Source organism: Vigna unguiculata, chromosome 9, assembly GCF_004118075.2.
Source record: "Vigna unguiculata cultivar IT97K-499-35 chromosome 9, ASM411807v1, whole genome shotgun sequence".
NCBI lineage: Eukaryota > Viridiplantae > Streptophyta > Magnoliopsida > Fabales > Fabaceae > Vigna > Vigna unguiculata.
The window spans coordinates 10,952,548-10,967,074 of NC_040287.1; the positions used below are offsets into that span (position 1 = coordinate 10,952,548).

The following is a 14,527-nucleotide window of genomic DNA, read 5'->3' on the forward strand; positions in this document are numbered from 1 at the left end:
TAAAAAATTGTTAATTTTTTTATTACTGATAATTTACTAATGGATTTAACTATAAAATTACAAGGTTAAAAGTACAAATTTTGACATCCAAATTACTGGTTAAATTTATTGACAAAATTTATTATTGTAACGTCCCAATTAAATGGATAAAATCTATTTAAATAAAACGTCGCATATAACATTATTCAGAGAGTGTGGAAAAACTGAAAAATGAAATACACAGTATCCCAACATAACAAGAAAGGGAAAAATGCCCCACACGGCCTAAACAAGGTACAAGGTCTCGTCAAGTGCGAGAGGACTACTACTACTAAACTCCCAAAAGTTATGGGTCCTCAAAGTGAACCCGATAGACGTCCAAGATTCATCAAACCGCAGCATCTTCATTATTATTACCACTGCCGGAAGTTCTCACATTTGCTCACATCAACAAGGTTGATGATCATCGCAAGGGAGGAAACCACACATGACACACAAGCAAGCGAAAGGGTAAGCTAACGAAGAAATCATCATATCTTACACTCAATATACAATTAAATATTCAAACATACATAGCAGACATCCACATGTGAGGTACCTAACCATATAAAACACCAAGACTTGACTATCCAGATAAGCTTAATGAGGCACCACCACGTGGCAGTGGAATTATGTCCTAGCAGTGAGGCGTCACCGCGAGGCCTTCGCGGAATTATACCCTTACAAGAGGCACCACCACGTGGCCTTCGTGGAATTACGTCCTGGCCTTGAGGCACCACCACGTTATCCTCGTGGAATTACGTCCTAGTCTCGAGACACCACCGTGAATCCTCACCTCGAGGTTCATTGAATTAGGTCCTATAGCTGAAGCACCACCGGGGACTCCCCCTAGAAGGGCCCACAGAATTACGTCCATAAGATGAGGCACCACCACGAGCCTCGCTATCAGGGTCATTGAATTATGTCCTACACAAACCTTACTCATACATTATCAATCAATCATGAAGTTCTTATGCATAACATTAACATGTCATTTAGTATGAGTAATCAACCATCAAATATATCTTATGCCAAGCTCATTTCCAATTCATTTGTTCTCACCCACAACATACATAGTACATGCATATCCACCCCTTTGTACATAATAAATTAATGAACCATCCAATCAAACAACCATCAACATTCATGAAACAAAGCATAGCAAAAACCAAAAGGAGGTCTCGCCCAAGCTAGAGTCCTCGCTCAGACGAGAAAAGTACTCTCGCTCAAGCAGCAGACTCTCGCTTAGGCGAGACTGCAACAATGGCTCCTGGAGAACTTCGCGAGCTCTTGCTTAGGCGAGGTTGTCTCGCCTGAGCGAGACAGTTCGTCGCTCAAATCGCAGCCACTCGCTTGGGCGAGCGCTCGAGCAGAAAAAACTGGGCGAGTTCTTGTGATTCTCGCCTGGGCGAGATGAGCTCGCCTGGGCGAGTATATCAGTACTCACCACTAAACCACGCGTATTCAAACAGGGACTCACTCACAACAACACCCAAAGCATTTTTTTACCATCAGAAACAACATACGATCACCCAAAACACGAAACAGGAACAAAGCACACCAAACAATGAATCAAAAGTATGAAGTCTAGCTTTCCTTACCTGAAATAAGCTAGTACAAGACTCCCAACCCCGAATAGCGAGCACATCAGCTACGAGTTTATCTTAATGAATTAGAGATTAGAGAAACAGAGTGGAAACATGATTAATAAAGGAACCTCAGTTGAAACCCCGACAATAAAGCTAGAATGAGAACAGAACGTTTGGGCGGTTAACTTACTTGGAACAACTGGTCCTCCTAGCTCAATGTAACGGTGGGAGTAAAGCCCTAGCAGAGGCGGCAACTACAGCTCGAGGTATGCGGGAATCTGTTTTACGCAATGAGCACAAGGATTAGGGTTTTGGCAGATTTAGGTCTGTTTTCCCCCTTCTAGGCTAGCCCTAAGGCCCAATGGTTAGTAGCAACCTTAAGAAAAGGAGAGCATGAAAAGTGGCCTTACAATTATTAATACAAATTCTAATTTGTAATGAATCTTTTGACAATAAATTTTTTTATCAATTATTAAAATTTTAACTTATTAATGAATTTTACTAATAGATTTATTATTCATAAATTTATTAGTGACGAAAATTTTTATCAATAATTAAAGTTCTAAATTTCTCGATAAAATTTATCAATAAATTTTATTTTTTCAAGAGTTTTGTTTCCTTTTATAAAATTCTTTTCATAATTAAATAAATTTTTGTACTCACCATAATAGTGTTGACAAAATTAAAGTTTTGGACAGTCTCGAGGTTTAAAGATCCATCAAATACTTATCTTATTTTAACATTTTACTGACTTACCTAATTTATTTATAAGCATGAGAAATTGATTAGGTGAAGCACATGTTAAAAAGAAAATGGCATGCAGTATTACTTTATTACATAAACTAGTTTTGCATGATTAATAAAAGAGGAAAATTAAGTGTTTAGCATTAAATTAAGTGTGCGAATGTGAGTTGGTGAAAATTTGTATTAATTTAAGAATTTTAAATGGTGCATGTTAAAATATTCTTCAAGGGAAAAACACAGTTAACCAACCACCCAATAAACACACATTGATACGACACTGTACAGACAAAACATATAAAAAACAAACACAAAAAACAGAGCAGCAAAAAGCTATGCAAGAAAAGAACCTGCATAAATTTAAAACACAAAACTGATGATAGTTAAAAATGATATTCATTTGAAGTGATTTATATTTTTATTATAATTGAAATAAGTTAATATTAAAAAAAAAATACTTTTTATGTATAATGATTTTAAATTCTATTTTCGGTAAATTTTCACCGTCCACTATAAGAGGAGTGAATACACATTTCATCTTTTATGGTCAATGTTTTTTCATTTATGCTTTTTGGAGAAAAATTATATATATATATATATATATATATATATATATATATATATATGATTGGTCTTTCGATGGAGGAAGTTCACTCGGAAGATACCAACATCAATGAGGTTTAGCTCAATGATTCTTATCGAAAAGATGACGATTTATTTTGAATTTAAATATCTTCTGTAAAGAACAATTAAAATAAGAGTAAAAAACACAGAATAAGACAAAAATGATATGATCCTTACCAGACAAATGACGATCTGCTTTGAATTTGAATATCTTCTGTAAAGAACAATTAAAATAACAGTAAAAGACATAGAATAAGACAAAAATGGAATGCACCACAATCTAGCAGATTGATAAGTAAAGAAAACTTCGCCACAAAGAGGTCCCTCTTTGATAAGAACCCAATCAAAAGAGTAGACGACATAATCAACGATAGATAAGTCAAGACGCCACAATCTAATCCAGGATTTATAAGTCAAGACGTCATGATCAAGATTGATAAGTCTAACGAAGGTTCGTCAGGATTCGCTACAAAGAACCTTGTCTTTGATAAGAACCTTAAGGCCTTAGCCAAGAGCCAAGAGAAATCTCTCTTTAATGAACTAATTTTATTAATGACTGAAAAGTGATTAAAAATGTTATAGACCTTTTGCATTTATAGGCATTAAAAGATAAAAGATAAAAAATAAAAACAGAATAAAATATCAAAAGATATCCAAAATATCAAAAGATATAAAAATATATCCAAGATATCAAAAGATATCAAAAGATATCCAAAAATATCAAAAGATAACAAAAGATAAAAAAAAGGATAAGTGAAATCATTTACATAACTAAACTTAATTAATATATTGAATTATATAAATTATTCTTTAATTGTATGATTTTCATGTCTCATGTCCCTTTTGATGCTAAAAGCTCCTCCTCAAGTTCTTCATGTATATATTCAGGAGATAGTCCTATATCGTACCCTCCATCCTAAATCGAAGTTGTCTTTAACTTCGTGTCACCTGAAGATTCCTTCACCATTGTACTAGATAAAGAGATAGTCATCTATCATAACCTCCTTCCTAAACTGAAGGTGTCCTCAACTTCGTGTCACTTGAAGATTCATTTTCCTTAGGTTTTGTAGTGTTAAAAGTAGTTCCCTCCTTAAATTTCTCTTTATCTTGGATTAGACTTGATGAATCATTCATGATTCTCTCCCGTTTGGAGAGAATTCGACCCAAATTCTAGAAGATCTTTCAAAGGTGTTGGAGGTTTGCCTCTAGGGCCAAATACCTACTTTTGTGAATATATTTCCAATCTTACATTTTTGCCCATAAGTTGGTTAGGAATGAACAACGAATTTGACTCATGTGAAGTTCTTCTAAAATTTGGATTCAAACTAAAAAAAATGCTTTGAATATCTGAAGTACTTGGCAAACAAGCTAATAGATTATCAAACATAGGTTTATTGAATTTCAAGCTTGTGTCTTTCTTTTCCATCACCCTTTCTTCCTTCCATTGTTGATGCCATTGTTCCATTATAAATAAATCTTCTCTAGGCAACAAAACAATACGAGACCAGTTAATATTCTCTCATATTGACAATTTAGATAACTCTCTCATCTCTTTCTCTTTTTCTCTCTTCTCTTTCTTTCCTTTCTCTCTTTTTTCTTTCTCTTTTTCTCTCTTCTCTTTCTTTCTTTCATTTCCTTCTCTTTTCTTTCTCTCCTTTCTCTTTCTTTTCTTTCTCTTCTCTTTCTCTTTTTTCTTTCTCTTCTATTTCCCTCCTCTTTCCCTCTCTCTCTCTCTCTCTCTTCTTTCTCTTCTCATTCTCTCTTTTCTTTCTCTTCTCTCTCTTTCTTTTCTTTCTCTTCTCTCTTAAATGTTGGAAGTTTGATTAACATCTTTTCTCTTCTATTATTCCACTCTAGGTCAATCTATTGTCCTCTCCTTGCGTGAAAATTACATGCCTCTTCTCTCCTACATTTTAGAATATGTTTGTTTCTTCTGGCTTTTACTTCTTGCTCTTCATCACCACCATTAGAGTCAACTGCATCACCCCTACTAATATTCTGGCCTACTCTGAGGCCAAGAAATATACTCATCGAACTAGAAACCCATCATAAAAAAGTCATTTAGAGTGTTTGGAACAGCCAAAGACAACTTGTGTAAGTTGTCTATGAGACGTCGTATGCTATGCCGAACTGCTTGCTGGCTATCCCAAATGTCCTCTTGTCTCGCAAATATTTTACCCATAGTTGCTTGGAAGGTAGCTTCAGAAATAGAAGAGGAGACACGAGATACACTCAGCGGTCAAGGGCGAGCAGTGGGTCTAGGTGCAGGAACATGATCAACTGGTTCGTTCATACAATGTTTAGAAATGAACCTGCTATTGATGGGGGGTTGGAGGCGAAGCAACACTGGTGTGTCTTTCGCCTTGCATAAGGCAATGATGAGTGTTGGAAAACCCAACTTGGTAACATTACTCACAATGAGGCAATCTCTTGTGATATGACAGCTCCAATATCAATTTCAATACTACTCATAATCCCAAAAATCAAATAAGATTACTCAAGATTGATATCTAAGGTATGAGTATTAGGAGAAATGTTGGTATATGAGAAAACACTCCACATTTGTGCCAAGGAGTTCAGATGCTTACACAAAACGCGAACATGAGTGTCGGAAACACCAATAACATAGGACTCGCCAAGAAGGCATAATCGTGTTGCAATGGCCTCAAAGTCCTTCTCTTCATTTAGAAAATTCCCATAGGGTGTGTTCCTATCAGTAGGAAAGACAAGAGTTCTCAAGAAAGTGTTTAATGCCTTGTGGTCGAACTTAATAATTTTGCCTTGGACCTTGGCTTGGCGAGCCAAAGAACCGTCAAAATTGTAAGCATATTCAAAAAACTCTTTAACGAGAACATCATCAACCTCATTGGGAAGGTTCCCCAATACTCGATGCCATTGTCGTCTCTCCAACTCCAACCTGAAATCATCAAACTCCCCCACCTTCATGTTGATATGCCTCTCCAATAAGATCCCGAAAGGCATGATCTCCAGAAATCTCCTTGTAGCAGCTTCAGATGTAAACTTATGCTGATCATACTCAAACTCGGCGTCTTCGTCCATGAAATCAATGGGAGGAGCACGGGACGAAGACCCTTGAGTAAATTTTTGCTTCTTAGAATCCCGAGATGCCTTATGAGGAGCCATTTGCAAAATAAACACCATAGAACCAACACATAGATTGTTCAATAGAAAAAGGTTAGAAACATCAATACTAATGACAATAAACAAAAATTAAACAAAACAACATTGTTGTAGAGGTCCACTCACTAGGTGAGTAGCGAGGACATAGGTATGACATAGGTTGCAGTCGCTAAGCGAGAACGTCTCACCGGACGAGCAATCACTGTAGGACCAAGCTCGCTAGGCGAGTGACAAAATCTGCAGCAGAAATACACTATCGTTGAACGAAAGCGAGCAAGCTCGTTAGGCGGACGCGACTTCATCAAGATGGCACACAAATAACTCACACGCACAACTCTACAAGCCAAACTCGAACACAACTTAGCAACACAAACACCCATAGATCCAAAACCAATAGTGATTAACCCTAAACAAATTACTAAATCAGAGAAAGGAAAAAGGAAAAAGAAGATGAGAAATACCTACCTAGAAGAAGATGAGTGCAAGAAGAAGAAGGAATGGCAAGGAGGAAGCACACAAGTGGAGCGCAATTCACACACAAGAAAAACACGAAAAACGACTAGGGTAAATGTAAAAGAGAAAGAGGACGAAAAGAGGGAAATCTAAGATTTTTAAGGTCTATGAGACGCACTACTCGTTGGGCAAGTACCTCATTTTTTGAAAAGTCAGATTTGACCCAACAACCAACTGACAACATTAAAGACTGTCGCAATCACTGAACAAACCTGGTACCTCGTTGGGCTAGTGGCTCAGTTTCCTCCAACTTCAAATTCATTTTTTTTTTTGAAGCGTGGTCGTTGGGCGAGTAGTGGTTGCCTAGCTACTAGTCCAAAGTGAAATTTCTTCACTAATTCGTTGGGAAGCTACTACTAGTTGTGCGAGTCTGCATAGTTTTAGGATTTCACAGAAAATTAGACTCGCTAGGCGAGAGTGGCTTACCTAGAAACTGCTCTAGATGCAAAATTACGCAATAATTCACTAGGCGAGTGGTGGTTATTGGGCGAGTCTGCATAATTTTTCAAAACCAGATTCTGCAGAAACTAACTCGTTGGGTGACTACCTTGGTCATTGGGTGAACTAAACAAAATAACAATACATAAAAACAGAAGCAAACCTATGCTAAGAGTGATAAAAAAACAAGCATTGGGTTGCCTCCCAGTTAGCCCTTCTTTAACGTCACTAGCTTGACTAGTAACAGTTTATTTATCAGAAAAATGAATGATAGTGGTGAGGCGTTTAACGTCACCCCCCACATAATGCTTCAAACACTAACCATTTACTATCCAACTTTTATGTGCATCATTAGAAGAATGACCCATTAGTTCAACTACGCCATATGGTTTGACTTCCTTGATGGTGAATGCCCTCGACCACTTAGATTTCAACTTGCCAGGAAAGAGCTTGAATCTTGAATTGAAAAGTAGCACTTGCTGACCTAGGTGAAATTTTGTCTTCAAAAGCTTCCTTCATGATAAAGCTTAACCTTTTCCTTGTATCTCTTGGAGTTGTCATATGCTGTCAATCTCATTTCTTCAAGTTCCTATAACTGCAACTTTCTTTTCTCTGCAAACAAAAATGAATAAAACTTAAGGAATTTCAAGGCCCATAAGCCTTATGTTCCATATCCACTAGCAGATGACAAGATTTTCCATACACTAATTGAAATAGTGACAACCCCACAAGTATTTTCATGGCTGTTCTATATGCCCAAAGAGCATCGTCAAGCTTCACCGATCAATCCTTTTTGGATGATGCTAGAGTCTTCTCAAGAATCCTCTTTATCTCCGGGTTGGACACTTCAGCTTGACCATTGGTTTGAGGATGATAAGGAGAGGCTATTTTATGCCTAACCTCACAATGTTTCAAAACCTTAGCTAATTGAGCATTACAAAAATGGGATCCACCATCACTTATGAGGTCCCTAGGAACTCCAAACCTTGAGAAAATATGTTTTTCAAGAACTTGATAACTATCTTGGCATCATTCATTTGGCAAGTAGTTGCTTCCACCCATTTGCTGACATAATCCATTATAACTAATATATACTCATTATTATACGATGAAGGTAGGGGACACCCAAAATCAATGCCCCAACAGTCGAACACCTCCACTTCCAAAATTGCTTGCAGTGACATCTCATTTCTTCTTGAAATGCTTCCAATCCTCTAGCATTATCACTACTCCTAGCATGAGCATGAGCATCTTTGAACAAAGTGGGCCAATAGAAACCAGATTAGAGCACCTTGACGATTGTCCTTTCTCCATTAAAGTGTTCATCATATGGCGAATTGTGACGATGCCATAGGATACCTTTAGCTTCCTCTATAGTAACACACCACCTTAATATATTGTCAACACTAAGCTTGAACAAGAAAGGGTCATCCCAAAGGTATTTTTTTTGCATCATGTAAGAATTTCTTCTTCTGCTGCCATGAAATATCTTTAAGGAGAACACCTGCAGCTTTGATATTAGCCATATCTGCAAACCATGGCCTTTGTTGAATGAGCATCAAACTTTCATCACAAAAAGTCTCACAAATATTCCTCTCTTTGCATGAAATTTCATCATTGACCAACCGAGAAAGATGATCTACAATAACATTCTCACTCCCTTTCTTGTCCCTAATCTCCAAATCAAACTCTTGTAATAAGAGGACCCATTTGATCAACTGTGGCTTGGAGTTAGGCTTGGTCAACAAATACTTTATGGCATCATGGTTTGTATAAATGATCACTTTAGACCTAATAAGGTAAGGTCTAAACTTCTCTGGTACATAAACAATGGCCAAAAGCTCCTTCTCCGTTGTGGCATAATGAAGTTGAGCACCATTCAAGACCTTGCTGACATAATAAATAGCATGAAAAACTTTCTCTCTTCTTTGACCAAGAACATCCCCAATGGCATAATCGCTATCATCACACATCAACTCAAATTCTTGAGTCTAAATTGGTGCAATTATCATTGGGGCAGAAACTAGTTTCTCCTTCAAGCTATTAAAAGCTTGCAAACACTCACCATCAAACTCTAAAGGAGCGTCTTTAACTAGGAGATTACACAGGGGTATAACAATCTAGGAGAAATCTTCTGTAAAAACCTGCATGACCAAGAAAACTTCTAACCCCTATGACATTTGTTGGAGGTGCTAATTTCTCAATGACATCCACTTAGCATGATCAACACCAATTCCCCCAGAAAAGACTTTATGGCCTAACACAATACCTTCTCTCACCATAAAATGGCACTTCTCCCAATTCAGCACAAGGTTTGTGTCAATGCATCTTTTCAAAATCACATCCAAATTCTCAAGGCATGAATCAAAAGATGGACCAAAAACTGAGAAATCGTCTATAAATACATCAATACTCTACTTAACCAAATCATAAAAAATGGCTAGCATGCATCATTGAAAGGTAGCAGGTGCATTGCAAAGGCCAAAAGACATCCACCTATAATCAGATACACCATAAGGGCATGTGAAAGCAATCTTTTCCTGATCCTTAGGATTAACTATTATTTGATTATATCTTGAATAACCATCCAGGAAATAGTAGAAAGCTTGCCCAGCCAACCGTTCCAACATCTGGTCCATGAAAGGGAGAGGAAAATGATCCTTTTGAGTAGCTTGATTAAGCTTTCTATAATCAATACACACCCAATGACTATTCGAGTTGGAATTAACTCATTATTCTCATTCTTGAAAACAATCATCCCTCCTTTCTTTGGCACAATGTGCACAAGACTTACCCAAAAACTGTTAGAAATTGGATATATCATTCAAGCTTCCAACAATTTCAGCATCTCCTTCCTCACCACCTCTTTGAAAGTGGGATTCAAACGTCTTTGTGGTTGTGTAATGGGTTTGTAGTCCTTCTCCAACATGATCTTGTGCATGCAATAGGTTGGGCTTATCCCCTTCAAATCAGAAGTATGACAACCTATAGCCCCTTGATTTGCCTTGAGAACCTCTAAAAGCCTTTACTCTTCAAACTATAAAAGTGCACTGCTGATTATCACTAGTTTCTTAGAATCTTCTTCTAAGAAAGCATACTTGAGATGATTTGGCAATATTTTTAACTCAAGTTTGCCTTGATCATCAAATTTCTCCTTTGTCAACTTCTCCACTTTAGCATTAGTGGAAGAAACTTCTTTAGTTTTTGCCAACTTCATAGTGACTTCTTCCACTTCGGCTTCCTTTTCAAGAGTTAAATTATCATAAGAATTAGTCAAAACTCTCTCAAGAGAGGATTTTACATGCATCTGACTCTTAGTTGTGTCAATAACTTCATCGAGGACCTCCACTCTGAAACAATTGCCACTATCATTTGGATGTTGCATGGCCTCTATGACATTGAAAGTCATAGTTTCATCTTGCACACGTACTTTTAGATGACCATCATCCACATCAATAATCACCCTGACAGTCGTCATGAATAGGCGTTCCAATATAAGAAGGACCTTAGTGTCCTCTTCCATATCCAAGATGACAAAATCCACTAGAAAAATTAATTTGTCAACTTTCACCAACACATCTTCTATAACACCATATGGACACTTACTAGACCAATCGACCAATTGAAGTGTCATCCTCATGGGTTTCACCTCCAAATCTCCAATTCTCCGCATCATGGAAAAATGCATCAAATTTATACTCACTCCCAAATCAATTAGTGCCTTTCCAATAGGTAATTTCCCAGTGGTGCATGGTATAGTGAAACTACCTGGATCTTTGAATTTGGGAGGCAAGAGCTTTTGAATAATTGCACTACAATTGCCTTTCGATTGTCGCTTCCTCAATGTACTTCCTCTTTTTGGTGAGCAATTCCTTCATAAATCTTGCATATGAAGACATCTAAAAGAGAGCTTCAAAAAAGGAAATGGTAATCTCAAGCTTTTTGAAAATATCCAAAAACCTAGAGAATTGTTTCTCCTTTTCTTTTCTGGAATGGGTTTTGGGATAAGGAAGTGACTTCACAATTTTTTTCCTCAGTATTTTTTCTCTTCACTCTATTCTTATCTTCTCCCTCAATTGTTTCATTTATCTCCCTTTTCTCTCCACTCATCTGTCCTTTTTTCTTTCTCACACTCATAACACCTTGCCACTTCTTGTAACAATAACCTTACATTGTTCTTTGGGGTTAACCTCAGTATTAGCCCCATAGTTCTTCTCTGGATTGTCCTCCAACTTCTTAGCAAGTTGCCTAATTTGAATCTCCAAATTACAGAGAGATGTCTCTATGCTATTTGGATTGGAAATGGACACTTGTACTAACTGTTGCATTGCTTCCTCAACCTTAGTGGTCTTATCAGCCAAAGATGGTTGTAAAATAGATGGAGGTCTATTAGAAGGTTCAGGTTGCCCCATGCTGGGGTGAGGCTTCCAACCTTGGTTATAGTTAACATAATTACCCTAACAACCTTGGTTACCCATATAATTAACCTCTTCTTGGGAATTAGTCTTCATGGTACACTGCCCATTTGAATGATCTCCACCACACAACTCACATCCTTAAGGCCTAAGCCAAGAACCAAGAGAAATCTCTCTTCAATGAACTAATTTTATTAATGACTGAAAAGTGATTACAAATGTTGTTGACCTTTGTATTTATAGGCCTTAAAAGATAAAAGATAAAAACAGAATAAAATATCAAAAGATATCCAAAATATCAAAAGATATAAAAAGATATCCAAAAATATCAAAAGATATCAAGAATATCAAAAGATATTAAAGATATCAAAAGATAACAAAAAGGATAAGCGGAATAATTTTCATTGTTAAATTTAATTAATAAATTTAATTATATAAATTATTATTTAATTGTATGATTTTCATGTCTCATGTCCCTTTAATGCTAAAAGCTCCTCCTCAAGTTCTTCATGTATATATTCAGGAGATAGTTCTCTATCACTCAACAGTATAAGGGATTGACACAACTTTCAACCCAAAACTTTAAGACAATGGGTTTGTGGATCTACCCAATGTGAAACTTAGACTCATAAATGGATTCTTAATCATTTCTATCTTAAGGGTGAGTCCCTTCCACCACATTGGTACACTCTCCCTCTAACAAAAGCATTCGAGTACCCCTGCTCGCAACTCTTGCTAGGAAGTGTAAGACTTGAGAAATTTAAATAATTAAATAAATAATTATTTAATAAATGCGGGTAGGGAAAACCTTTATGGCTAGGGGTGGCAATACGGGTCGGCCCGCCCCGCCCCGCACATTTTATGGGGGGCGCATACTCTGGCCCGCCCCGCATATACGTTGGCCCACGGGCCCGTGGGTTGGCCCGCACAGTTTGGAAATTTTTTTTTTACTTAAAACCATTCTAACCATTTTGAAGCAGACCTGGACATAAAAATAGTACAGTAAAATCATAAAACAGTGTAGTAACATGATTGTTGGAGTCTTATAACAGTGCAATCAAGCAAAACAGTCCATCAAATGAAGTCTTGGAGCATTAAACAAATGTAACAAACAAGTCCTGGACATCATATGAAGTGCAATAACAACATAAAAGAGTCCATAAAAGTGGTCTAGAACACGAAAACACCAAACCAACAAAGTTCAAATAAAAAACAGTCCAAAACATAGAAACATCTTCATGGTTGTAGTCTATTGTTCTTCATCTTCCATGCTTATAACATTGGAAGCAACACTGGAGGACCCTTCATTTACCACCACATTTTTGTAAGTAATATTTTCTCCATCTTCTGCATATATTCAAACCAAAAAAATAAATAGTAAGTAGGAATGAATTTACTTGACAATAAAAATAATAGAAAGTAAGAATCAAATAATTACCCTCAACAAAACCATGCTTCAAACTAGAAAGGCAAATATTGGATTCGACATTCTCGGGTAAGAGTCGACTCCTATATTTGTTAAGGATCCGAGACCCAATGCTAAAAGAAGATTCTGATGCCACAATTGTTATTGGGATGCTTAAGAGATCTCTAGCCATTATTGATAGGTCAGAAAATCTTAGACTATTATTTTTCCACCATTCCAAGACATCCACGTGCTCCATAAATCGAAAACCTAGATTTGGTTCCTCCAAATATGTCTCAAGTTGATTCTTTCCAATTCTATTACCTAATTCACTATCACACTCTTTTAATTCCTATTAACAAAACAATGAATAAATAAGTTAGTAACATCAATATGAAGAATTCCATACAAAATACATTCAAGTTAAATTAAACTTACATCAAATAGGCTTAGATGTGGAAGAGAAGCGGATGAGGAAGAAGAAGATTGTCCTTGTTTGCACTTTAGAACATTTGTTGATGTTGTTGTTGGCAAACTTTTACTATATTCAGCAAAAAGGTTGTACAACTTGTCCTTGATTTTTGCCAACTTCAATTCAGAAGTAAGAGGATCAATCTTTTCAAAGCAGTAGGCCAATGCTTGTAATTTCATTCTTGGGTCTAAAATTGCCCCAAAAGCAAGCACAACACTATATTCATCCCAATACTTTTGAAACTTAACCATCATTAATTCAGCCATATTCTTTATTACATCATTTCCATCCTTAACATTCTCCATCAACAAACTTTGAATCTTCCAAACTTGTAAGAAATACAAATTTGATGTGGGATAGCTTATGGCAGAAATTAAGGTTGTCATATCATAGAAAGGCATTAAAAACCTACAAATTTTTCCAGCCCTATCCCACTCTTCCTCTAAAGGACAATATTTGTAACTTTCATCAACCATTGGCAAGCTTCCAAAAACACGTCGATATTTTAAGGCACCTTTGAGCATCAAGTATGTTGAGTTCCATCGTGTAGGGACATCAAGACAAAATCCACATGAATAATCAATGTCATCAAATTTGTCAAGACATTGTTTAAATTTAAAGTTCTAGTCTCTGACCCCCTAATATACTTGATGCTATTTCTAATTTGATCTAGAGTATTGCCTAGCACCTTTAATCCTTCTTGCACAATCAAATTCAATATGTGTGCACAACAACGAATGTGAAAGAATTCCCCACTACATATCAAGCCATTATGTAGATTAAGTTGAGTTCTCAAGGAATTTTGAAGCACATCATTTGCCGAAGCATTGTCCAAAGTGATAGAAAAAACCTTTTTCTCTAATCCCCACTCTTGCAAAAACTTTCTTAGACAACTCAAAACCTGTGTGGGGGGGGGGGGGGGGGGGGGGGGCGGGGGCATGTGACAAAAGTTAAGAAGTTTGCTATTTAGTTTCCAACTCAAGTCCACAAAATGGGCAGTCAAAGCTATGAATCCCTCAGTGTTAATAAATGTCCACAAATCAGAAGTCAAGCATATCCTACCAGGAATGGAAAGAAGCAGAGTTTTAAGAATTATCTTTTCTTTGTCATAGAGTCTCCCAATATCTTCCTTAATAGTGTTTCTACTAACCATAACTGCATCAGGACACAA

At 36.7% G+C, this 14,527-nt stretch overlaps 1 protein-coding gene across 1 annotated transcript; it reads right to left on the minus strand.

Moving 5' to 3' along the window:
• Positions 1-12,627: 12,627 nt before the first annotated feature.
• On the minus strand, positions 12,628-13,329 carry LOC114195999 (zinc finger BED domain-containing protein RICESLEEPER 2-like). The gene is made up of 2 exons (XM_028086470.1): positions 12,918-13,329; positions 12,628-12,826 (listed from the first exon to the last, which is right to left on the minus strand). The coding sequence occupies exons 1-2, from the start codon at positions 13,141-13,143 to the stop codon at positions 12,729-12,731; spliced, it is 324 nt and encodes a 107-aa protein (XP_027942271.1). The 5' UTR covers positions 13,144-13,329; the 3' UTR covers positions 12,628-12,728.
• Positions 13,330-14,527: the final 1,198 nt, after the last annotated feature.